This window comes from Peromyscus californicus, unplaced genomic scaffold (genome assembly GCF_007827085.1).
Source record: "Peromyscus californicus insignis strain IS unplaced genomic scaffold, ASM782708v3 Scaffold_4__1_contigs__length_199733344, whole genome shotgun sequence".
NCBI lineage: Eukaryota > Metazoa > Chordata > Mammalia > Rodentia > Cricetidae > Peromyscus > Peromyscus californicus.
This window is the reverse complement of record NW_026294562.1, coordinates 112,297,102-112,324,368: the sequence shown is the minus strand read 5'-3', so window position 1 is coordinate 112,324,368 and position 27,267 is coordinate 112,297,102. Positions and strand designations below refer to the sequence as shown.

General features: G+C 43.9%; 1 protein-coding gene across 1 annotated transcript in view; it reads right to left on the bottom strand.

Annotated features, from left to right (window-relative positions):
- Positions 1-4,665: 4,665 nt before the first annotated feature.
- The window catches only part of Ccdc83 (coiled-coil domain containing 83), a 39,616-nt gene continuing 17,014 nt past the window's right edge, over positions 4,666-27,267 (bottom strand). The window contains exons 5-10 of the mRNA XM_052714099.1: positions 25,824-25,915; positions 22,276-22,344; positions 10,102-10,223; positions 8,902-8,981; positions 7,582-7,769; positions 4,666-4,827 (exon numbers count right to left, since the gene is read on the bottom strand). Of these exons, the coding sequence (XP_052570059.1) occupies positions 4,666-4,827; positions 7,582-7,769; positions 8,902-8,981; positions 10,102-10,223; positions 22,276-22,344; positions 25,824-25,915 (713 nt within the window). The remainder of the gene's footprint in view (positions 4,828-7,581; positions 7,770-8,901; positions 8,982-10,101; positions 10,224-22,275; positions 22,345-25,823; positions 25,916-27,267) is intronic.

Below are 27,267 nucleotides of genomic sequence, written 5' to 3'. Positions count from 1 at the left end.
CACAGAATTAGTAACCCTAACCAAGACACCTTATAGATTACTCTTTTGTTTTCAAAATGGCTTTAGGCATGAATGAAAGGGAAGAAGCTTTCCTACTGTTCCACAAATCACAATGGGCAAGTACTACACATTTGGATGAGTGGTTCAAAGTGCAGATATCCTTTGCATCCAGATCCAATTTCACCCCCACCGGTTTTTGTTTTTTGTTTTGTTTGTTTTGAGAAAGGTTCTCTTGAACTATGTAGACGAGACTGGACTTGAACTCACAGAGATCCACTTACCTCTGCCTCCCGAGTGCTGGGACTAAAGGCATGCACCACCACACCTGGCATCCCCATTGTTTATAATGTGATTCTTGAAAATGGGTCATCTTGTGAGAATCCTCGTTTCAGGTGGCCTTTAACTCAGAGAAACTGGTATTTATACAGAATTGTGTAGTCATTTTACAAATACTTGTCAAATATATCGTAAACCTTGTATGTCCTTATAAGCCCTCCTTATATCATTATGTGATTATGACAAATACTTTATATCCCTTATAAACCTTGTGCAGCACAGTGCCAAGTGTTGCTTATTACATGACACTAGAGCTTACTGTTATTCATAATTGAGATTTCAGATGTTTGTCCTTCCTGCAGAGCATGGCAAGTGTCATAGTGAGAACCTGGACCTGTGCATTCCAACTCCAGGCCCCATGCTTTTTCTCCTCATGCTACTACTACTGCAGTCTTCTGGCTTTTTATAAGGAGCGAGGGAGATCATGCCTTGAAATAGATTACTTTTTTTTTTTTTTTTTTTTTTTTTTTTGGTTTTTCGAGACAGGGTTTCTCTGTGTAGCTTTGCACCTTTCCTGGAACTCACTTGGTAGCCCAGGCTGGCCTCGAACTCACAGAGATCCGCCTGGCTCTGCCTCCCGAGTGCTGGGATTAAAGGCGTGCGCCACCACCGCCCGGCGAAATAGATTACTTTTTAAAATAGACATGTTTGAGGCTGGATGGATCAGTGGTTAAGAGTACTTGCTGCACCCATGTTGCATGACTCACAATGGTGCTCCCTTCTGGCTGCATAGGTGCTTTCACCCACATGTGCATATGCACATGCACACACACATGCATATAACATAGACACACATGCACACATACAGAGACAAATACAAATATATACATTAAAAATATATATACGCTGTCATCTTTCAACTGGAGTATTACAATCATACTGTAATTACTATTATTGATTTTAAATATGCCATCTTGATTTTCCTTATTCATGTTCTCTCATTTTTGTCTCTCTAGTTGAACTTTTTTTAAAAAAAAAATCAACCAAGTATATTTAATGTTTCATTTAACCTCATCTTATACATCTTTACTATTTTCTTTTATTGGTGGCCCTAAAAATTACATTATACATCTTCACATTACAGTTTACCACAAACTATTTTCCATTTTCCATAGTTTGACTTGCCCTTTGTACTGTTAACATGTTTTGCATTCTTGCCTTAGACTCCACAAGATATTAGCATTATTATAGATTTAAGCACTGTTTTAAATATTTACTACATTGTTGAGAATACCAAGGTACTTGCACTCACAGACAGCACTAGGAAAACCAGGGAGGATAAACACGTGGGTTGTCTTTTCAAAGGAAAAACTGTATAACCTGTTTTCTGCTCAGAAGACTGGGAATGGAGGTGGTTAATAGCCTAGGTAACTCCTGTGCTGTCTGTAGGGCCAGGCAATCCAGATGTTCCATCCACAAATTACTTCAGTGATTTATTGTCTGAAAATTTATTTCATCTGCGAAAGTTTAAAAATATATTGTTTTGGTGTATGTACATGTGTGAGCCTTCCAAATGGAGCTGTGACCTTTGGCATAAAGAATGCTGACATGACCTGGTAGGACTGCAGCTGGAGCTGGGGGAGTTAATCTCTCCCACTCTGCTTTTATCTACCAACAGAATTCTTCCTGTGAGGATTAGGGGACGGATGCCTCCATGGGACTGGTTGTGATGCAAATACCTTGTCTCGGCACTCATGAGTAGGCTGAGGCAAGAGAATCGAAGGCTTGGAGATGAGCCTTACTAATAAAACACCGTCTCAGTTGAAAAAAAACCAAAAAACCAAAAAACCACATTTAAAATGTATTGGAAGTTGGGAGTCTGGAGCAATCACTTCTGCAGTACATTAATGTCAACTTTTAGGGAACAGAGAGCAGAATGAGAGTTGTTTGGGGGTGGTCCAATAGAAGACTCAAATATCCTACATATTTGCTCATGCATGACTAAGAGGCATTTTAATAAGACAGATTTGATGGGGCTTGGAGAGTTGAAAGCATGTGGACTGGGTACCAAAGGTTATTTTATATATATGTATATGTATACACACACACACACACACACACACACACACACACACACACACACACACACATATATATATTTAAAACATGTGCACGCAGGTGCCAAATGAGGGACCATGGAAAATAATGACTCAGCAAAAATATATCCGATGATGGTGATAGATGGTGCTGTGTATGTAGATTTCAAAAGGAGTGTTTTTATGTGAAAGTAGAAGAACGGTAATGTGGCAAACACATGCAGTTGATGAAAGCATGTGGACCCTACACAACACGAGGAAGAGAAGAATAAGGGCATCGGCCTGAGAGGGCCACAGAAATCCCATCTTTGCAGGAACAAGGCACCAGTGAGAACGCGAGCCCACCAAGAACAGAGTAAAGGAAACCAGTCCTGGCGTTTACCTGCAAACATGAAAGGTTTGGGAGCAACTAGGAGGGGGAGGAAGCACCGAACACGATGGGAACTAACGTATTTCACATACTCAGTTAGTGGTGGCACTACCTTCTTCTGAGGATGTTAGGAGAAATGACCAGTGTTTTTAGTTTCCACAATGACCGAGGATCGAGTTAGCATTTGAAATCACCCCGCCAGACTCAAGACCATGCTGTACATTTGTCACCACTTTAAAAAGGCCACTAACACCTCTCTCTCTCTCACTATGATGCAGGGGGTTTACCTTTTACATAAAGACTGCAGGAACATGATACAGTGGTCTTACCTGGTCACAGAGCCAAAGGCGTGCTGATTATGCCCATACAATTGCAGTACCCATATTGGGAAGGGCTTACAGTGCCCGTATTGGAAAGTGCTTTGTAGAACAGGCTGGCCTCGAACTCACAGAGATCTGCCTGCCTCTGCCTGTAGTGACCGCTTTGCGTGGGGCTGGGTAGACAGACGAGATGGCTCTAGACGGGGAGAGCTTCCTGCTAGTGGAATTTCTCTCTTCAGTGAATGAAGATAACTTTATTGCTATTCTCTTATGTGATGGTTACTGTTGTTAACCTGAGGATCTGGAATTCCCTAGGAGACAAGCCCCTAGACAGGTCCGGGAGAGTGGTTAGACCACATCAGCCCCTGGGCATCCGATGAGGGATTGTCCTGACTGGATTGGTGTGGTGGGAAGACTTGGGTGCTGGACTCTTTAGAATCCAGGAATCTGGTTTAGCATTAATTTTCTGATGAATGCAAATATGATGCTACCAGCTTCCTCAAGCTCTAGCTCCTGCAATCTGGGCTCACATACCCCCAGCCCCTAACCCTAACACCCCACCCCTAACTCACACCCTAACTGGCATGATGGACTTTACCGTCAAAATATCCCAGCACTCGGGAGGCAGAGGCAGGAGGATCTCTGTGAGTTCGAGAGCAGCCTGGTCTACAAAGCGAGTTCCAGGAAAGGCACAAAGCTACACAGAGAAACCCTGTCTCAAAAAAAAAAAAAAAAAAATGCACCAAAATAAACCCTTTCTCCTGTAAGTTCCTATTATCAGGATATTTTATTCCAACAGAGAGAGTAACTATTCTCATAAATAGGATTAAAGAATAGGATTAGCCGGGCGGTGGTGGCGCACGCCTTTAATCCCAGCACTCGGGAGGCAGAGCCAGGCGGATCTCTGTGAGTTCGAGGCCAGCCTGGTCTACAGCGCGAGATCCAGGAAAGGCGCAAAGCTACACAGAGAAACCCTGTCTCGAAAAACCAAAAAAAAAAAAAAAAAAAAAAAAAAAAAAAAGAATAGGATTAAATTACAGTGACTATCATTCAGCACCGGGCGGGGCATGGGGGTTGGGGAGGGGGGACTAGACCATGATACATACACTCTAAAATTTTCTTAGAAGTGTTTCTAACAACTACTCTATATTGGGACCATGGGTGAATCTGTGAATTTTCGTTTTTTTTGTTTTTGTTTTTGTTTTTTGAGACAGGGTTTCTCTGTGTAGTTTTGGTGCCTTTCCTGGCTCTCACTCTGTAGACCAGGCTGCCCTCGAACTCACAGAGATCCGTCTGGCTCTGCCTCCCCAAGTGCTGGGATCGAAACCATACGCCACCGCTGCCTGGCCTTTCAGGAATCTGTGAATTTTCAAATGAGAAGGGTTTGAAACCACTGTCTTCTAAATACTTAAATACAGGAAGCAGTTGTCTTTCCTGTCAGTCATGCTGGGCAAAGAAATCAATAGCTCCATCCCTGGAACCTGAGTCTTAAAGGTAATTAGGACCATTAGAAACACAGGTGTGAGTAAAGTGAGCAACTCGGGCACTTTAATTCACAAGGAGTTTCCACGGAAAGGTGGTTTCCACGATGCAGCTTTCAGGCCTAGAGAAACATCTTCATCATCCTATGTGTGATATGTCTCTCAGGGCTCTGGATGTCTTCGTAAGATTTGACTGGAGACTGCTTTTCTTGAAAATGAATGGGCATTTTCCTGCCCTCCACGCTCATGAGCTTCAAAGCCAGGGGGCCCAAGTTTACATATTCCTGTGTGAAGACACAAGAGGAGACGTAACTGGCAGGTGAGCCTGACAAATGAGAGGTTCTTCCCCTGGGTTGCTCTACTGGTTGTGTGAACACTGTATCATACGTGGAACATGAAAGCCACCACAAAAATTAAAAAACGTACTTTTTAAGTGTATATCCCCTGTGAGTCACAGTAGAAAGATCTCCCAGTGAGCAGGAGGGAAGGCTGGTGCTCTCAAAGGGAGTTGGGGTGGGTTGGATACCGGCTAGTGGAAATGTGTCACCTCCATTGGTGAATATATATATATATATATATATATATATATATATATATATATATATATGCATAACTTATTATATATATATATATATATATATATATTCCTTCACTTGCCAGGGCACAGCCACAGCAGACTTTTCTGTATTATTAAAAACTGGGGTGGGGGAGATTCTGCAAGTGCTACCTGGACTAGATAATGTAACACAGAGGACCTTGTCTAGGAATTTCAATCTTTCCACAGGTGCTTTGGCTAGTGTCTAGGTAAAACTTAACCCATTGTGCCGAAGTATAGATAAGATATCAGTTAACAAAAAGAACTGGAAAGTTACTTTCTATAGAATCCTCCAGCCAGTTCCAAACAGCTCAGGCCCTACCTGGGAAGATTCCTAAGCCATAGTTCATATGTTGTGTTCCTTCAACACGCACATCAGCAGATCTTTCTAGAATGTTCCCTGTACCCATGGAGCGCTGGGGTGCAGTGATAAACATGACCGGTGAAGAACAGCATAAATAGTGTAGCTCCCCTTATGTGGTAATTGTTGATTGTTTTTTTTTTTCTGCAATCCCAGAGCAATTGCATCTTTGAGTCTTTATGTCCCCATTCTCTTGAAATTCCCAGGCATACCTGGAATGTTGCTGGGTGTTTAGTATTTATGGGAACTTAAGAGTGAAAAGGGGAGGCAATGTTTTCAAAATGCCTGTCGTTGTATGCAGCTTTAAACCTACAACAAAACTGATGGATGTTCTTCGCCATGGACACCACAGCTACTCCATCAAAGCTCACAAGAGACGCTGGCAGTGGTGGCTCACGCCTTTAATCCCAGCACTCGGGAGGCAGAGGCAGGTGGATCTTTGTGAGTTCGAGGCCAGCCTGGTCTGCAGAGCGAGATCCAGGAAAGGCTCAAAGCTACACAGAGAAACCCTGTCTCAAAAAATCAAAAAATCAAAAAAAAAAAAAAAAAAAAAAAAAAAGCTCACGAGAATACATTTCATCAAACCAGGGGCATACAGCCATGATGCATCAGGAGTCAGGAATCCAGGACATGAGTGGTGGTATTTGGGCATTTAAATGGCAAAAACACTAGAACATGCTTGTCTAGCAGGGGAGAGGCCTTGGGTTCAGTCCTCAATACTGCAAAAAAAGGGATGGAGTTCAATAGAGTTGTTCTTTACCTATATTGACTGACTTTTAAACTTACCAGGACAGAAAATTCAGCAAAATTTAAAAAAAGAAATTCTGGACATTCCCATCTCTCGGGAGGCAAAGGCAGACAGACACATAGCTATGAGTTTGAGGACAGCCTGGCAGGAATCTCTCAAATTTGAGACTAGCCTGGGCTTCATAGGGAGATTCTATCTTAAGTAAACAAATAATCATTTGATGGTGGTTAGAATAAACTATTAGTTAATTAATATGGTGGCTTATTCCATTTCTTCTGCTTTTTTTTTTACACCCTTCATTCTCCTACCAAACTTCAAGTTTTAGAACTTTGAAGATTTTGGCAGTCCCAGAAAGAGAAAAAGTAGAAATGTACAAATGAGACTTTGCTCAATTACTGGTTTGCTCTTCTAGGCATCCACTAGTGGTATGTATTTTACAAAGATGGCTGGATACATGTCCTATTCCACAGATGTGTTGGAGTCTTTTGTTTTTGCTTTTACACAATCCTAGGAGCTATATTCTTCCACTTGGTGAGATCACCTAGCCGAGTGTGATGGAAGTGCTAGTGTATGGCCTCCAAACACTAGACATGTTCTCTTTTGTCACTGGGATCACTTTCTCTAAGAAGTCAGACACCGTACTTTAACAGAGGGACATTCAAGGCACCCCTGGGGGAGAGAGGCTCATCTGAAGAGAAACTGAGGCCCTGATGCAGTCACCATCATCTTGCTTGACATAGATGTGTCCCTCTTATGAGGTGGACCTTCTGCCCCAATCCAGGCTTCAGATGAGGGTGGCTCTAGCTAGCACATGACTGTGACTGCCCATGTGAGAACCCAGTGGAGCCATTGCTCAATTCCCAGCTAATGGAGGCCTGAAAGGGAGTAGAAAGTATTGTTTTAGCTGGGCGGCGGTAGCGCACACCTTTAATCCCAGCACTCAGGAGAGGTAGGCAGATCTCTGAGTTCGAGGCCAGCCTAGTCTACAGAGTAAATCCCAGGACAGCCAGGGCTGTTACACAGAGAAAACCTGTCTTGAAACACGCCTCCTACCCCCCAAAGTTTTGTTTTAAACTACTAGGTTGAGGGATAGTTTATTATGGATGGAGCATCAGCTAACTTACACTTTCTCTTGGTAATGGAGGTCTATAAATGAACTTTTTAAGCTAACTGGCTCAAAGTAGGAGTAAAAAGAGTGTCCCTGGAGAGGTCAGTGGTGGACCACTTTTACAAGCCTCACAAAGCAAATTTTCAGTGTTTACATTGTAGGTCTCTGTCTGCCGGCCCTAGAGTCACTGACATCCTAGAGAGAACTCTGTTCTTCTGACTCTCACCTTGAAGTCCTGCTCATCCTCATGCAGCAAATGATGGATGATAGAGCACTCCATCTCCGTGGACAAGCTGTCCTCTCTTTCTATCTCTGTGAAGTGGACTTCTGGACTGCTAGCCTCATGGCTGCTCCCTGGGGAGAGGTTCAATGCATCTCCACCCTCTGCCTCAGTGGGCGATTTCAGATTCTCCTCTGGGACTAGAGCAAATAAATAGTTAGGTAACAGCATCCTGAGCAGATTACAAATACAGTGCCATCATTGGTCACAGTTGTTTATTTGAAGGAATGCTGAACTTAGAAATGTGAAACTTAGGGCTAAAGGAATGGCTTAGCTCAATCAACACCACGATAGGGCAGCCAAGCATCCCTGAGGCCCTAGGTTCAATCTCCAGTGCTGCCACCACCAAACCCCAAATGGCTTTTAGAGAAAACAGTATGGAATTTATGGAATACATTAATAAATAAAATAATATAGAAGTAATATAAATATACAGAAGTAAGAGGTGACCCCATTTTAGGAAACTATCCTATATCCTTCTGATAGCCAAGACATTACCCACAGCCACCTGGGAACTAATGGGTATACTAGCATTTTGGTTGGTCAAAGTGGTACCCAAACTATATTGATGTAGGCACCACCCCATCCCTCTCTACGAGTATCCACTTAATTCATTATAAAATGCATTGAACTTGGTGGAAAATGGGATTACGACTCAGGCACAGCAATGCGTATTTGTAATGCCAGCCCTTGGGAGGCTGAAGCGGGAGGATTGTGAGTTTAAGGCCAGACTGTGCTATTTGGAGATATCTTAGAAAGAAGACAGAGTGTGGGAGAAAAGGGAAGGGAGGAGAGAGGGGAGAGAGGGAGGGAGGGAAGGAGAGAGAGAGGGAGGGAGGGAAGGGGAGAGGGAGGGAGGGAGGGAGGGAAGGGGAGAGGGAGGGAGGGAGGGAAGGGGAGAGGGAGGGAGGGAAGGGGAGAGGGAGGGAGGGAGGGAAGGGGAGAGGGAGGGAGGGAGGGAAGGGGAGAGAGAGGGAGGGAAGGAGGAAAGGAGGGAGAGAGGGAGGGAAGGAGGAAAGGAGGGAGAGAGGGAGGGAAGGAGGGAGAGAGAGGGACGGAATAGAGAAAAGAAGTGAGAAAGAGAAGGGAAGAGTTAGCGGACAGGAGACTAGAGCCGGACAAGTGTTGTGGAAGGAGGGATGGAGAGGAGCAGAGGTGGTGGATCTACTCTGGGCAGAGCTCCTGCATGTGGGGTGCCTGCCTGCAAAAGATGCTCAGGTTGCTTTGCTTTAAGGTGAGGAAAATCTCATCGCAAGGAAATTGTACCTATGTCTATCTCTGGCAACTTCAAAGACACATCTTCAGGTGGCACTTGCTGCCCAACAGCTTGAGTAAGATACAGTTTCCTGAAAGAACAAATGTCAGATTGTCAGCCAATGAGTGCCCTGCCACATGCTCACCAGCACCTGTCTCTCTCCAGAGTGTGGAGACAAAGCAGAAAAGGGACCTACCTGCTTCACACGCTGCAGGAGCATAAGGCTTGTTGGAAAGATGAACTACTACAGAATTCTAAAGTGATAGTTTCTAGTGAGATGTGTAATGAGTGCTGTGAGAATTCTGGGAGTCAGAAAGAAGCACCCCTTGAGTTAGCCTTGGAGACAAGGAAGAGTTCCCAAGGAGATGAAATCTGAACAGAGTCTTGGAGAACCAGAAGTTCACTGTGGGAGGAGTCTGAAAGGAGGGCAAGTCCCAAAAGGGAGAGTGAGAATGATATCAATTAGGTAACTGGATTTTCAGTAAGAAAGTCAGTAAGAAATGCTGGGTGTAGCTCAGCATTAGAGGTCTTGCCTAGCATATATAAGGCCCTGGGTTCCATGGGAGGAGGGGGATGGCAGGAAGAGGGCGAGTAGGAGAGGAAATGCATGTAAGTTATTTAAAGCACATGTATGCAGAGTTTCTATACATTTGGAGTTGCAGCACATACTACTGTTAGTGTTTTTTAATTCTTTATTTTTTATTTTACCTGAAAGAGTGTTTGCCTGCATATATGTGCACCATGTGTATTCAGTAGCTTCAGAGACCAGAACAGGGATCCCCTGGCACTGGAGTTACAGATGGGTGTGAGCCACCATGTGAGTGGACTTGAACCCATGTCCTCTGGAAGAGCAGCCAGTACTCTTAGCCTCTGGGCCATCTCTCTAGTCACAGTTCCCTTCTTTTTTGCCTGCTGTCATCTAGTGGAAGCACTGGAGAACAAAATCTTCTTTTTCTCTGTAGCCTAGGTTGGCCTAGAATTATGTAGCCTATGCTGGCATTGAATTTATGGTAATCCTCTTGTGTTAGCCTCCTGGGTACTGGGATTACAGGTGACACCTGGCTAAATCATCTTAAAACAAAACAAAAACCCCTACCAACTTTTTACAGGTATAATGTTTACAAAACACTTTCTAGAAATGTTAATGACTTTGACCCAGCTATTCCGAGAGCACCAGATGCTAACTGCTATGGCACCAGGGAGCATCTCACCTGGGTATTTTGAGATCCAAAAGTCTACAGTTAAACAGTTGGTCAATAAGCACCAAATTTTCCTCTTCTAGTTGTTGAACACAATTTTCCAGTCTTTCAACTTCCTTCCTATGAGTCGAAATCTGTTTGCAGAAGAGGGGGATGGGTATCAGTACTTACTGGCTTCATTTAGTAAAGTCTTCTGTAAGGACATTTGCCTGAGGGAAGAGCTATCATTTATTATTTATTACTGGGTACTCCTGGTCCTTCTGTGGTTAAGGAATAGTGGGGCTATTTTCTAGGTCATAAACAGGCCTGGTAGGTAGTTATTACAGAGCAGAACTTGTCCTTTTCTACCCTTCGGAAGCATGGCTGAACTTAAATATGAGCTAGAGGCAGAGATGAAAAACGCAATTCATTTAGCAATGATATATTGGCCAGTGAATGGGGTTCTCTCTAAAGGTGATTATAAATAAGACAATGAAAACACACTGGAATTTTTTTAATGCCTAAAAGCCCTTTCTACCAGTCTCTATATTAGGATTATGTTCTCTTTGAGCCTGGTGTCAGTTCTGAGAAATGCCATACATATGAAATATTTGCCAATTCATTTATTCTGTTGTACTAAACCCTTACTGTGTGTCAGGAAACATATAACAAATGATCAAGATACAAAATTAATTTAGCAATAGGCTCTCTTAGCCTTGTGGGCAATGGTGCGGTCCAAAGACGAGGGGATACAAATCTCGGTGGATGCTGGGCAGCCAGCTGCTCTGGGATGAGGAAGATGCAGATGTTGGGATAATGAAAAACTGGCAGGAGAGATGACATCTGACCCACAACTTGAGAATGGAGTAGGGCTTCATGCAGATACAAGCAATGTCTCCTGGGAAGTAGGAACCTTTGCACATTTAAGGTGGGAGTGAGGAGGAGTTGGGGACTGACTGACCAACTAAGAAAGAGACAAATACTGCCCAAGAATCTGGTTTTTGTCCTCAAGGTGATGGCAAGTAACTGCCATAAACTTAGTTCGTGTTTAATTTTAAGAAAAAAATATGAACAAATATGAACAGAATTTGCCAGTTTGGTTGATGGAGTTCCCATCAATCTTTTAAAAGCATGTTTGGGACTGTCTTTTGAAAGTAGGCTGGCTGCCATGAGCATGCTCTGGCTTTAGAAGAGGCGTTCCTTTGTTTCCTACACTGTGATGTAAGGGTCTGGATGAACTCCAGTGAAACCAATGAAATCACCAATGACACCACCATTCATTCGGTAGATCCAGAAGCTGGTGAAAGATGGGCTGATCATCTGTAAGCCTCTGATTGTCCTCTTCTGGATTTGGTGGCCCAAAAGCACCTTGACCTATGGGATGGGCAGGCAAATGGGCATAGGTATGTGGAAGGGCGTGGCCAGGGACTGAATGTCATCAAAGAAGGGGAGGAAGCTGAGGATCCTGCTTGGACTGCTTAGGAGACACTGTGAACCTAAGAATGGCTACCTCACATGTCACAGCCTGTATCTGAAGGTGGAGAGGAATATGTTCAAAACAAGAACACTTCCACGGAGCACATCTGGAGGCGTAAGACAGGCCAGGCCCACAAGAAGCTCCTGTGGACCAAACAATAGGCCTAAGACTTGAGGAAAGGCTTCCAGGCCAAGAAGAGCAGCATTGTAAGACCAAGGAGCAAGAGACTAAGACAGTGAAGCCCCTGTCTCTGATAGACCCCAGACCCAGGGTGCTACCTTCTCAGGTGGGCACCCCAAGAACCCAGACTCTGGTCCAGTTGATGCAAACAGCAAGAGGTTTATTGATGCGGCTGTACAGTTGGGCTCCTCTTGTCCTAAGAGCAAGAGTCGCGCCTACTGCAGCCACATGGGTACTTTTAAAGGAAAAAACCCACAAAAGCCATAAGATTACAATTCCCATACAATTTCGTTTCGATTGATTTATGTCTAGAGGCTAATTTCACAAGATCATGGCCTGATCACAGGGTGGGTACAGTCACGTCCGCATGCACATTCTTCCCGAAACCTCAAGGGGGTATCAGGGTGGGAGTGAAGGTTACACAAAGGTTACAGTGGTCTTTCCTGGAACACTTGCAATTATCCCAGTCACAGTTGAGCGCATCTCTTAACAGAAATCTCTTTACATTGTTACATTGTGGCAGGGATGGTTGAATAATGGCTGAGTCAGGTTGCCCTTGGAACTAGCTTTTTTCTTTTCTTTTAGTTCCTCATTCTTTCGGGGCTTGGGGAGTGTGAGCCTGAAGGGTTAGGGTCTTTCATTTCCTGTCCGCATAGTGCCTCGGCGTTGCCTTCCTGATTGATCACATGATCAGTCATTAGCATAAAACAACCCTTTATCACATACAAAGAAAAATATGAGAAAAGAAAGCTCATCAGAGGGAAGAACACATAGAAGTTACTTGGTTGAGCCCTGAAGTGATTTTTCTGGCACCCCTAGTAGTGTGGGTTATATTATACAGGCGTCAACACCAGCAGATGTTCATGGAAGCAATCGAGGCACTAGAATTAGAACTAAGTATAAAATCAAGAGTGGTGGACAGGTGGGAGTAACAGAAGAATGGGAGGAAGTAGGAAGCTTTGAGGAAGTGAAAACAAAGAATGCAGAAGCTAAAACTCCTTCAGGCCAGGAGAAGTTAACGGCTTCTGCTTTGCTATCAAGAGTCAGTGATAGTTGGGAACCCTAAAGCATCCATATTAGTCATTTATTAAATGTGTGGGTTCTTTCTTATATGGGCAAGCTTCTGAGATGTCCTGGCTAGTTTTACACCAACACAAGCTAGAGTCATCAAAAAGGAGAGAGCCTAAATTGAGAAAATGCCTCCATAAGATCAGGCTGCAAACCTGTAGGGCATTTTCTTAATTAGTGATTAATGTGGGAGGACCCAGCCCATTGTGAGTGGGGCCACCCCTGGGCTGGTGGTCCTGGGTTCTGTAAGAAAACAAGATGAGCAAGCCATGAGGAGCAAAGCAAGCCAGTAAGCAGCACTCCTCCATGGACTTTGCATCAGCTCCTGCCTCCTCCATGTTCCTGCCCTGCTTGAACTCCTGTTCTGACCTCCTTCAATAATGAACATCGATATGGAAGTGTAAGCCACATAAACCCTTTCCTCACAAACTTGCCTTTGGTCATGGAGTTTCATCACAGGCATGATAACCCTAAGTAGGACAGAAATTGGTATCGGGATCTTAGGGTATTGCTGTGACAGACCAGACTATGTGGTTTTGGGAAAGATTGTGGAAGAACTTTGGAACTTTGAGCTAAAAAGCCGTTGAGTGTTCAAAGCTTGGTGATCTGTTCTATGGGAGCTTGAGAGATAAGGCTGTTGAGAGCAAGGCAGGCGATGGAAGCTGGGCTTGTGAAGTTCCAGATGAAAATCTGAGAGCCATTTAAAGACTTCACTGCTGCTGTTGCATATTGTGAGTTAAGAACCTGTCCTCTGGTTAGCTGGAGTTGAAGAATCAGCTGTGGTTAACAAGAGACCAGAATCGCTAAAGTAAAACCCTTTGCTTTACTGAGAAGATAGATGCTGATCAGCTGGAGCTGAGAAGTGAGTGGCGATTAAGAGGAGACCGGGATCACTGAGCTGAAGTCTGCTGGGGAGTGTTTTCTCAGAGCCAGCACAATACAGGACACAAAGAGGTCGAAGACTCAACTCTTCCCCCACAGACAGCTTCTAACCCAGTCAACAAGCCACCGCTCTCTATCACGGCTCAGACTGCCGGTGGCTTAGAGTTGGGAAGGAAGACAAATGGTACTTTCTTGTCTCAAACAGTTAAGTTCATAGTAAGCCAGTGACCGGAGTTGAGGGTCTTAGATGTTCAGAAATGACTAACTTGATTACAAGTTCGAATGCCTTAAGGAAAGTTTTGTGTTTCTAAGGATGAGAAAGACATTATAGAGGTTGTACATAGAGGAAAATATAGAACGTTGGGAAGAGGCCTGGCCGTGGGCTGGGCATGCATGGGAGGCAGCACACACAGTTCTCCAGCTCTTCCCAAAGTTGGTACCAAGAGAGCTTTGCAGGGCTTTAGGACAGCTTACGACATCACTTTCCTCTTCCGAGTGCTCAGTGATGTTCACAGCTATTGCTGACTCCCCTGGGCTTTTGAAATACCAGGGAAAGAAATGATCATATACATACTCAGATTTCTGGGGTAAGGAACATGAAACAGAAGAAAAGTTTTCCCAAATACTTAAGAAATGTAGAGATCAGGACAGTTCAAACTATTTCAGCCAGGGATCTAGGGGCCTGATTCAAAAGTACGCACTTGACCTTTTCTTCTGCAATGTCCATGTGAGCCCTATGCCTCTTCGAGATTATGAGCCTCTGGTTCCCCTTGTCTTGTTTCTCTGTGTTAAGGTGATGTAAGTCATTTGGAAATTTCAGTTGTCTTCATTTTCCTAGTAAGCACACTGAATGAAAACACACAACAAAACTAATGCACCAAGATGTCCTGCACCCTTCCCATATATCTATGCTCTGGGTTTTTTGCTGAAAGAGAATGAAGTGGAGAGTTCTCAGAGGTCCCATCCTTAACAGTGCTTTTCAAGCCATCATAAGCCTTCCCCAAAGAAATTAATCAACTTAATTGTTCTGTTTCTGGGTAACTCTTGAATGCAGTGATGAACTTATAATAAGAAGTAGTTTTCATTAATTTTTGAGCAAATTTAATCATGCCAGAATTAATATTTATTGTAATAGAGGAATTAAACCTATTGAATTTCCTTAAAATGCTTTGCCCTTTATTTCTAAGCTTTATGATTCAATTAAACTTGACATTTTCCCTTTGATTGCCAGTGAATTATAAGAAATAAAAAAAGAAATGAAATCAAATACAATTTGAGGCTTCATTAGAAAGAAGCCACCAATACAGCCTTTGTTATCAGCCAAATATAGACTTTTTTAAAAAGTCATTCCCGCCGGGCGGTGGTGGCGCACGCCTTTAATCCCAGCATTCGGGAGGCAGAGCCAGGCGGATCTCTGTGAGTTCGAGGCCAGCCTGGACTACCAAGTGAGTTCCAGGAAAGGTGCAAAGCTACACAGAGAAACCCTGTCTCGAAAAACCAAAAAAAAAAAAAGTCATTCCCTTAAACTTAAGATCTGTGACATGTCATAAAATTGAGTTGAATAGTTATTACAATATCAATTTAACAAAAGTATAATAAATAAATATTCCCTAACACTATAATTATTAACTGACAAGTTTTAAATTTTTGAAATCTTGCTTTATTTTTACTTATTTTTTTTTTTTGAGATAAAATCTCAGGTGGCCAAAACTAGCCTTGAATTTGCAATAAGTCAAGAATGACCTTTAACTTGTGGTCCTCCTACCTCCATCTCAAAGTCTTGTTTCTATGGTGATATTTTATTTGTGCTGAAATGTGATTTTATTTGTATGTTAATAAATAAAGTTGCCTGGTGGTCAGAGCTAATTAGCAAGCCATTTAGCAGAAGTCTGGCAGTGGTAGCACACGCCTTTAATCCGATCACGATCACATCACAGGCAGAGTCTGTGTGTTCAAGGACATAGCCAGTTTGGTGACACACACCTTTAATCCAAGTAACAACCATAGAGACCTAGAGGTCTGTATAGACAGGCAGTGACAAAGAAGTCATGTGGTTGGGTTTAGAACCAATGAGAAGGCAGAACAGAAAGTCAATAAAAAATACAGACACAGCTGGAGAGATGGCTCAGGGGTTAAGAGCATTAACTGTTCTTCCAGAGGACCCGAGTTCAATTCCCAGCACCCACATGGCAGCTCACAACTGTCTGTAACTCCAGTTCCAGGGGACCCGACACCACGGCAAAACACTAATGCACATAAAATAAAATAAAAAATATAAAAAAAGAATAAAGGTAAAAATACAGACACACAGGAAATAGGTCTCTTTTCTCAGGGGAAGGACAGCAGCAGCTGGTAAGCTAAAGGCTATTTGCTAGTGCTCTGACCTCTTGGGCTTTTAACTATTTGGCTCCATGTTTCTTATTTAATAAGACCATTTAGAATTACACCTACATGTTTCAAACAGGAAATCCATTGTAACTATTTGGGAGTAATAGTATGAACTCATATTAACATGCCTTTACAAAGGTAATTTGGCAGTTGCTGTCAGGGTGACCCTGGTAGCACAAGCCTCTAATCCTACCTACTCAAGGGGCTGAGACAGGGAATTGCAAACTTAAGCTATCTGTGGACTACAGAATGAGTTCAAGGGTAGCCTGGGCAACGTAGAGAAACCTTATCTTAAACATAAAAAAGGCTGGGGCACAGTTTGGTGGGAGTGCTTACATAGCATGTACAAGGCTCTGGGTTCAATCTCCAACACTGAAAAAAAAAAAAAAACTCTAAAAGGAAAAGGGAAAGGGCTGGGGTGAAGCTAAGTGGTTGAAGCCTTGCCCGGTGTGCACAGGGCTCTTGATCCAATCCCTTAGTGCCCCTCCTGCACACAACTAAAGCCAGTTGACAATATCACAGAAACAGTATATGATTTGTCTCCTAGTTTTCTAGAACCATTAACTACTCGGTCAGATGGGGAGCAAGGGAAGCGAAAAGAGGAAAACCTTAAAAGTAACTTTGCTGCTAGTGTTTCTGAGAAACAAGGAAGAATTTGATGAGGAATTGAACATTCCACAGTAGAAATGTCGGCCTAAGTGTCTTTCAGATCTCCATGAACACATATTTACAGGCGACTGAAAATGGAGGCTCAGAACTAAAGACCCACCTGAGGCAATGAGAAAGATGTGCATCAGACAACCACAGCGCCTAACCCGATAGCAAGCCCCTCACATGGTTTAAAGTAAGTTCTCTCAAAAAGTGGTGAGGTTGGGAGGGCACAGGAGAGATGGTTTAGCAGTTAAGAGCACGTGCTCTTCCAGAGGACCCAAGTTCAGTTCCAAGCGCCCACATGAAGGCTTCGGACTACTCGCAACTCCAGTCCCAGGGGATCTGCTGCCCTCTTCTGGCCTAGCTATAAGCATCAGGCACACACATAGTGCACATACATGTATGCAGGCAAAACCCTCGCCCACATAAAAAATAAAAATAACCGATCTCTCTTCTAAATAGTGAGTTTTGTTTCATCTATAGCATTTAAGCACGGGATGGATGGCTATTTGCCTAAATGTAAAGGGAGTTTTTAGGAGTGGGAGAGTGATTGAACTAGAGACACCTAAAGTATTGGTCAGAATTGGGAAACACTCAGGCCTGTTAATGAAGCGTTTACTGGCTCTGTTACACTAGGCAGCTGGTAATATGGTAACAGTTCCTTGTGTTGTTGCTGTGAGACCTGGCAAAAGCAACTTTACAAAGGAAGGGCTGATTTCTGGCTCATTGTTTGAAGACACAAATGGCTTGAAGGTGTCCTGGCCAGGAAGGCATGGTAGCAGCTGCAGGAAGCAGCTGGTGACATTGCATCTGTTGTCAGGAAGGAGAGAACAATGAACACTGGTGTGCTCAGCTCACTCACTCTTTTTTTTATTCAGTATAGACCCCAGTCAATGAAGGTGCTGCCCACATTTAAGGTGGATCTTCCCACCTCATTTATAAAGCCCAATCTAGAAAGTTCTCATCGATGCCGAGGTTTACGTCTGCTAGATCGTGTCAGGTGGACTGTATTAGCCATCACGATTCCAAACCTGTAACGTGATACACAATATGTGCCCAGCCTATGTCTCCAGAGACCATCTGTCACGTCCCTTTGCACCTCTGAACTCACTGCAGAATGACAGAGTCTGGTTTACATTTTAGAAGGAAGTCTCTGAGTTTGTGTGGAGGAGAAAGGGGAAGGGTCTGGCTTAAGGGAAGTAAAACCAGGTAAGGCGTCACTTACAGACAGGATGTGGTTAAGGAGGGCCTGGGGTAGGGCAGTGGTGGAGAAGCAAGGGAGAAGTGGTTGGCTAGGATTTATGGGATGTAGAGACCTTCTTGATGTGGCTACGAAAAAAGACATTTCTTTGGAACTTCCAAAGTCCTGACGTGGGATCGACAGCCTGGGACCAGAAGCAGTTTCAGGGAAAGAGGCAGATGTTGTCAATTCAGGAGTTTGAGATGCTTGTGGTGAGCTTACACGGAGCTGCAGCTGGCTGATGAGCGCGTGGGTTTAGAGCCTGGAAATGACATCATTTCTAATCTGGATGCCTTTTAAGCCTGAAACACAATTATCCTTGGGCATTTCTTCCCTGGAGTTTAGCATTTAGCATCCTGGGAAGCCAGCATTTCCTGTTTCTCTCTTTCTTGGTATACTAGTTTGTGCTGTTAAGTGTACTGTTAAGTAAATTCCTGAGGATGACTGAGAAGTAAATATCACAGCCCTTGAAATTCTGTTTTGTTTCCTTTAATCTAGTTGAGTGGGGTATAGAATTCCCAGTTCAAAAGCACTCGCCACCTGAACTTCATTACTGACACCAATGCTGGTTTACCACTCATCCACTCATCGGTTCGGCCTCCTTTTGTCGGCCATTTCCAGCCGCCAGGCACTTCCTTCCAGCTTCGCTGATGCTTCCCTCTGCTTTATCTTTCTAGAATTCATGTTTCTTGGATACTGTGCCTCTTCTATTAGTGATGTGTCTCTCCCTGTCCTGAGAGAGTGCACTCGGTATACTATTTTATATCTGATTATTTTGGTCTTGAAGGATCCTCTTTCGTAAACGGACTGACTCTCAATTTTTTTGATATTAATAAAAGTCACTTTGCAATTTTTCTGAAATTCCCTCGGGCATCTTTTAGGGATGGCTTTAGCGCTTGCTTCTGCTCTCCTTAGTTCACCTGGTTTTTCTCCCATTTGTCGAATTGTCCTTAGTGATCCTTCAGTCATATTAAGAAGGGTCTAAGGCAGTGGTTCTCAACCTGTGGATTGTGACCCCTACACGAGTTGCCTAAGACCATCTGAAAACATGGATTCCCGATGGATGGTCGTAGGAACGGAGACACTGCTTCTTTATCCATCTCAGGCGGGTCTGCCCACCTGAGTACCATCCAGAACCTGGACTGTATTAAAGGGTCACAGCATTAGGAAGGTTGAGAACCACTGGTCTAAGGAATGGTGGTGTTTTCTCCACCACTGCATAAAAACAGGACTGTTTTTATCCTACGTTCTCCTCACAGTGAGAGAGCAGATTAAAGTCTGTAAATGTGGCATGTCAGGGCAGGAGGACTGTTTTGGATTGAGAAATCAGGAGTAAGATATTTTGACTGTGTCCCCATGAATGTCACAATTGGAAACATATAATTTTTGCATATAAAGGCCTCACATCTATGCTAGAAACTGTATCAGATGACTTCAGTGTTCTCGTGGGAGAGCCTGCACGTTCCTAGGCCAGAAGAGAAGTGCTTTGTTCTGTGTGAAGGAGATGATCCCAGGGATGCTGGCAAGTTCTTGTTTTCTGCTCCTCCTCTTCCTCCTCCTCCTCCTCCTCCTCCTCCTCCTCCTCCTCCTCCTATCCCTGCCACCTACAGCACACACAGGCTCTGAGAAGAGGTCACCTCAGGCTTCCCAAACAGAGTTTTGCACTTCCCACGGAGCACACTTACAACATCTGGACCAAATGTTGTCTGCTTCTTTCACCCAACAGCTTGCTTTCACACCTTTTTTTTTTTTTTTTTTTTTTTTTTTTTTTTTTTTTTTTTTTGGTCTGCCAGGAAATTGTCGAAACCTCACCTGCCGGTTCACTACACCTGTTGTCCTTTCAGATGGGTTCTTTTTTTTTTTTTTTTTCATTTTTCTTTATTAAGAAATTTTCTACTCCACACACCACCCACAGATCCCCCTCCTCCCTCCTCCCACCCCCCAGCCCTTTCTCCTAAGCCACTCTGCATCCCCACATCCCCCAAATCGAGGTCTCCCATGGGGAGTCAGCAGAGCCCACCACACTGAGCCTAGGCAGGTCCAAGCCCCTTCCCACTGCACCAAGGCTGCGCAAGGTGTCACACCACAGGCACCGGATTCCAGAAGCCTGCCCATAGACCAGGGACAGATCCCGATCCCCCTGCCTGGGTGTCCCCCAAACAGTTTGAGCCAAACAACTGTCTTCCGTACCCAGAGGGCCTAGTCCAGTTCCATGGGGACTCCACGGCCACCAGTCCACAGTTCATGGGCTTCCACCAGTGTGGCTGGTCATCTCTGCATGTCCTCCCATCATGATCTCGACTTCCCCTGCCTGCAGAATCCCTCCTCTCTCTCATCAATTGGATTCCTGGAGCTCAGCCTGGTGCCTGGCTGTGGATCTCTGCATCCTCATCCATCAGTCACTGGACAAAGGCTCTATGATGACAACTAGGTTATTTGCTAGGCTGGTCACTAGAGTAGACTGGTCCAGGCACCCTCTGAACCACTGCCAGCAGACCAAGGTGGGGTCATCCTTGTGGATTCCTGAGAGCCTCCCCAGTACCCTGCCTTTTCCTATTCCCATGATGACCTCATCTATCATGGTATCTTCCTCCCTGCCCTCCCACTCTGTCCCTATTCCAGCTTGACCCTCCCATTTCCCTATGTTCTCATCCCCCACTCCTCATCCTCTGCCACCACCCCCCACACCCAGTCCGCTCATATAGATCTCATCCACTTCTCCTTCACAGGATCATTCATGTGTCCCTCCTAGGGTCTTTCCCTGTTAGCTAGCCTCTCTGGAGTTGTGGGTTGCAGTCTGGCCATCGCTTCCCTCACATCTAGTAGCCACTTATGAGTCAGTACATACTATGTTTGTCTTTCTGAGTCTGGGTTATCTCACTCAAGATGATATTTTCTAGTTCCATCCATTTGCCTGCAAATTTCATGACGTCATTGTTTTTTACTGCTGAGTAGTACTCCATTGTGTATATGTGCCGCATTTTCTTTATCCATTCAGATGGGTTCTTTAATGTATCTCTATAATTTTATTTCAGAGGGCCCTTAGAGAAACAAGATGCGCCTTGAGCTACAATATAATTCACAATTTTGTATAACTGCATCTAAACTAAAAGTGTATGTATGTATATGATTCATCCCCTCAATGAGTAAGTATATCTATAGTTACAGACATTCCTTAACATTCATTCATTTAATAGCTGTTTTTGATAAGCAAAGATTATTCTTCAGGTACTGTAGACATTCAGTTAAAAAGATATAGCCTGCTCTGTGTATTAAGGACACAGATCACAAGCAGAGTTTCAATGTATTTTAGCAAGGACTCAGCAATGCAAGAAAACACTGGGAAAACTGGAGTTCTCAAGATGCCTGAGAACATTATGAAATGATTCACAAAGAAATTGGTTATCAAAGTCTGCACCTAAAGGAAGAGTTAGTTTTCCAGGCAGTGAGAGTATGGATGCACTAGAGATCAGGACAGAGTGACCTGCATGCATCTACAATGTGAGGAAAACAGGACAGCTCCAAATAACAAAGACTATGCAGATCAAAACAGTGACTGTATAGAGTGTGCTATAGAAGTCCTTACATGACCACACCCAGCAAACTGCCATACAGCCCTGGCCCAGGGAGAAGGTCCTAGCTCAGCAGTTCCCATGAATTCTTGAACAGATGTGAGAATATCAGGGTGGGGAGAGACACAGGTGCCGCAAGTACCTCTTGATCACAGGCAAATGGCTATACTGTGCATTTGCTTTGGACCACAATACAATATCCTACAGATTAGAGCAGTCACTTCAGGAGTCACCAGTATAGGGAGAAGACCAAAGCACTTCTCAGAGCTGAAGGGCAGAGGAAGCGAGGATCCAAAGGGATCGCCTGGGACCTGAGTGCGAGCTGGCCACCTGCTTGCAAAAGGTAATGTGAGCCATTCTGCTCTGTGTATCAGATAAGGAGGACAAAAGGAAGTCTAAAAGGCTGAACACTTCCAAAGGATGATGTGTGACCTAGGGGTGACGCCTTGCCAACCACCCAGCAGGAGGCAGGCTCATGAGAAGCACTAGGTTGGTTGTAGGACATAGTGCAACTTGGTGCATTTGGGTGTACAGTGTGGATGAAGCCTCCAAATTATTTCTGGTTATTACTGAGATTATTTCTGGCATTTGTTGAGTAACAATATGATAGGATTAGATTTTACTTGGACATTCCTTTATATCAGTAAAAACCTCATACTTGTCCTATGACTTCAACTTTTTAATTATAGGTCATTGCCAGTTCAAGAAAAAAAAAAACAGGGAGAATTATTTTGACACATTCTACTTACTTCTTTTTTTAGCCAGTCATTCTCCCAGATCTCTCGGTAGTTGCCCTTGTCAATGAACCTCACGGCATTCTACAAGAAAAGTTTTATATGAAGGAAGAGTTGTCATAAGGTGACACACAGTGTCAGCACTGGTGGGACATGGTTCGTCTCCTCCTTTGTTTGCATTTTGTTTTGAACCATATCCCCAGCCTGATATTTACAACTTACCCATGAGACTTTTCTAGTGGATGGCACTGTATTTCTTTGTGAGATAGTTTCATATGAACATCGTGTCTCAAACCCAACATTCAGTTACTAAAGGACAATACCTCTTTTTAAATACATTGATTTTTAATTTTTTTAAAGATTTATTTATTTTATGATTTTATGTGTTTGAGTGTTTTTGCCTTCATGCATGCATGTGTACCATATGCCTGCCTGGTGCTCAGAAGAGGGCACCAGATACCCTGGGAGTAAAGTCACAGATGTCGTGAGGTCGCTGGGAATTGAACCTGGGTCTTCTGAGAGAGCAGCAAGTACACCCAACCACTGAGCCAACTCTCTAACCCGAGATGAAACCTCTTAAAAGGAGAAAAACTAAAAGGATGTAGCAAGAGTGAGCCAAGAGAAGTAGGAGCTGGAGAAACGCACGTGTGGCAAACGCTCACCGTATGAGCTTGAGGGTCTGAGTTCAATTCCTAGCACTCACACAAACAAGCCAGCTGTTGGTGCGAGATGGCTTCATGGGTAAAAGCACACACTGCATCAGCTCTACAACCTGAGTTCCATACCCAGAACCAACAGTGGGAAAGAACCGAACCCCCAAAGTGGCCTTCCGACCTCTCTGTGTGTGCCATGGCACATGTGCATCCATATACACATAACTTAGAAAGCAAAACTTGGACGTGGTGGTGTGCTTGCAGTCCCAGTGCTGGGGAGGTGGACAGGTGAAGGATGCTGGGGCTCACTGGCCACACGGCCCAACCTAATCAGTGAGCTCCAGGCCAGCGGAAGCTGGGTAGACAGCTCCTGAGGAACAACATCCAAGGCTGGACTTTGGCCTCAACGTGTGTGTGTGTGTGTGTGTGTGTGTGTGTGTGTGTGTGTACACATCTGTGCACACACTTAAATAAGAAAGAAATGTCCTAGACTGTAAACATGGACAGGAATGATTTAATAGTATGTTAAAGATAAGTTGATTTGTTAAGTCTTTGAAAGTAGAAGATTTCAATGAAAAAAACTTTAGATAAACAAAAAAAGATTCATGTTTATTAAATTCAGAGATGGCATGCATTTCCTAGGAATGTTTATATTCCAGCTATAACTGATAACTCACATTTCCACCACCATAAACTATCATTAATTTTTTCAGATTGTTTATTTTTGTGTACAGAGTTATGTCTACATGTGTTTGTGTACCATGTGTGTGCCTGGTACCCAAGGAGGTCAGAAGAGGGCATAGGATCCCTTGGAATTGGGGTTATGGATGGTTGTGAGCTGGGATGTGGGTGCTGGGAATCAAACCCATCTACCCTGTAAGAGCAACAAGTGCTTTGAACAGTGGATCCATCTCTCCAGCCCCTTCTGGTTTTGTTCCCCCATAAAATATCATCTGAACAAAATCTGAAGGAGGTCCTAACTGAGATTAGCTGGCTTGTTGCTTAATTCACTAACAATGGGCCAGTGGTTTTAACTTTTGTTCTGTATCAGAACCCAATGAAAGCCGGAAAATCCATAAGCCAGGACAATATCCCAGAGCAATTACATTAGCATCTCTGTGGGTGGGACCCAGGCACCATGGGGTGATACATGAATTGCATGTCTAGTTAGGTTGCACAGCACAGAACACAGGAAGCCACAAAAGCCTGACACTGAGCCATGATCTGAAAAGAGCTCTGAACTGAATCTGGATCCTTCCATGTGTTCTGTGCAGGTCACTGTTCTCTATGACACTGTCCCATTAGCAAACCTCTAGAGCTTTAAGGATTGCTGAGAGATTTAAATGTCAGATGAAAGCTTGGGACAGTCCTCGAGATGAACACTTGACACTACAAGTCAGCTTTGTTTCATCTTGTCATGTGATACCCACACAGGCATTTTAAGTCATTTACACTGTGGTCAGATCACGGCGAGATGGATTTCACCATCTCGTCCGACTCGTCACAAAGTGACCCGACTGCATGAACAGACAAACCATTGACCGGTTCCCCGATATCTTTGTCTTTGCAAATCTGTAGATGTCAGGCAGACAGAGTGCCATTTAAGAGCAATGGAACCCACGGGGACTCGATGAGCATCGCCGCTGAACTGCTGACGGCACTTTTGGAAACATCCGAAGCTTAGGGTTCTGAAGAATGGGTGGGCTTTAAACAGGAATTCCCTTTACCGACCTAGGAAGGAGTCAGAATACAGGAGAAGCACTGTGCGCATGTGTGTTGTGGGGAGAGTTAGACTTTCCATGTCAAACAAAGTCATGAGAGAACAGAGATGACTGGGAATTTCATCTTGAAATATGATTTGTAGCCCAACTCTTTTCTTTTTTGAGACACGGTCTCTCTCTGTAGCCCTAGTTGTCCATGTTGACCTAGGCTGACCTCAAACTCACAGAGATTCGCCTGTTTCTGCCTCCCAAGTACTGGGGTTAAAGACGTGCCACCACACCTGGCTTTCTTGTCAAAATCTTTAAAACACAGCAATGTAGAGTGTACTCTCCCAGGTTTAGATATACAAAGAATTGCTTTTAGACAATTTATATTTCATTCAAAACACTTATTCTTAATATTTCACTATAGTTATATGATACCTTTAACATAACTGAACAGTAATTCACTTGCTCCTTGTGAGACAAGACACTACTTAAATAAGCTGGCTTAATCCTTACACTCTATATTTAAGGTAAATAAATATAATAGTCTCTGCTCTATGCATTAGAAAACAGAAGTCTGGGAAAATGGAGTAATGAATCCTGTTTTACAGCTCATGAGTGCTGGGACAGCACAGTAAACTGCCTAACTTTGGAAACCAAGGCTTTTGTTTTGTTTGGTGGAGGTGATGGTGTTTTTATGTTTGTAGTGTTGTGAGTCAAACCCAGGGTTGTACACATGCTAGGCAAGCGCTCCATCACTAAGCCTCATCCTAACCCCCATTCTTTCTTTCTGAGACAGGGTTTGGCTATTTAGAGCATGGACCTCCTGCCTCAGCCTTCAGAGTGTTGAGCTTTAGGCATGTATCACCATGACCCTCAAACAAACAGGCATGTACCACCATGGGCCTCAAACAAACAGACATGTACCACCATGGGCCTCAAACAAACAGGCATGTACCACCATGGGCCTCAAACAAACAGGCATGTACCACCATGGGCCTCAAACAGGCATGTACCACCATGGGCCTCAAACAGGCATGTACCACCATGGGCTTCAAACAAACAGGCATGTACCACCATGGGCCTCAAACAGGCATGTACCACCATGGGCCTCAACAAACAAGCATTCCCTTCAACGGCTCTCAGTGATAAACTGCATGAATAAGGAGAAGTTCTGCTTTGTTTTGAGAGACTTGACACCTACCTGTGTGGCCCATTCCTTCCTTAGGTCTAGCTGTATCAGGGTTTCTCTGATTATTCTCTTTCTAGTATCTTCCAGAGTGACTTTATACTGTTCTTTAAAAAGAAATGACAAGCCTTAGTGGGGCTGATCGGAGGGAAAACTGTGATTTATAAATTTTACTGTTCATGGCCCTCCTCCCTCTTGACACACCTCTCACCCTACCCCCAAAGTCTCAAGAATGTATTTAGTTCCTCTAATCAGAAGAAATGCTCCAATAATTTGTTACCACCTTAGTCTGAATTACCTAAGGTCTCCAAGGATGTTTGTATTTTCAAAGGATTCTCTCTGCAGAGGGAGAATTTAAAGCAATACTTGTATATCATCTATCCTTTGGATCACCCAGGATCGGGTGCTTTTAATTTCACAGCGGGCACATACAGACTTAATTATCTATTTGAAACTCATGGTGTACATCCGACTCTAACTAATTAGATTACCAATATTCCTGGCACGTGGTTTCTTGTGTGAGGAAGACACAATGAGGAGAGGGGGAGGAGGGTTGGAGGAGGCAGACCTGAGACTGTGCTCTGTTGGAGAATATTATTATTTTGAGGTGTGTTATTTTTGTTTATGTTGCATTTGTTTAACTCTGTGAAGCTGTGATACTTTGCCTGTCTAAAACACCTGATGGTCTAATAAAGAGCTGAACGGCCAATAGGGAGGCAGGAGAAAGGCGAGGTGGGGCTGGCAGTCAGAGAGGATAAACAGGAGGAGAAATCTGGAAGGAGAAAGAGAGATCTAGTAGCCAGAGAAGGAGGATTCTGGGGGCTAGCCACCCAGCTACACAGCCAGCCACAGAGTAAGTGTAAGATTGATAGAAGTAAGAGAACAGGAGAAGCCTAAAGGCAAAAGTTGACAGGATAATTTAAAGTTAAGGAAAGCTGGCAAGAAACAAGCCAAGCTAATGTTTGTAAGTAAGAATAAGCCTCTGTGTGTGATTTATTGGGGAGCTGAGTGGCAGGCCCCCCTAAAAGAAAAAAACCAACCAACAACAGTGCTGAGCATCTGATAAGCAGGGAGACAGAGATTAGGTGCTGAATTCCCTATCCCCCAGGATTTTCTTTCTTTTTTTTTGTGACTAGGTATACGTGTCACCACACACGTATGGATGTCAGAGCATAGCTCTGGAGAGTCAGGTGACTAGGTATACGTGTCACCACACACGTATGGATGTCAGAGCATAGCTCTGGGCGTCAGTATCCTTCCACCTTGCTTTTGAAGCAGGGTCTTTTGTTTCTGCCACTGTGCAGAGAAGGCAGTCCTCCTGTCTCAGCCTCTCCTCTCTCAGTAAGAATGCTAGGATTACAAGTGCATACCCCAGCATCCAGGTTTTTAAGTTGGTCCCAGGGATCGAACTCAGGTCCCAGGTTTGTGTGGCTTCTACCACTGGGCCATTTCTCCAGTC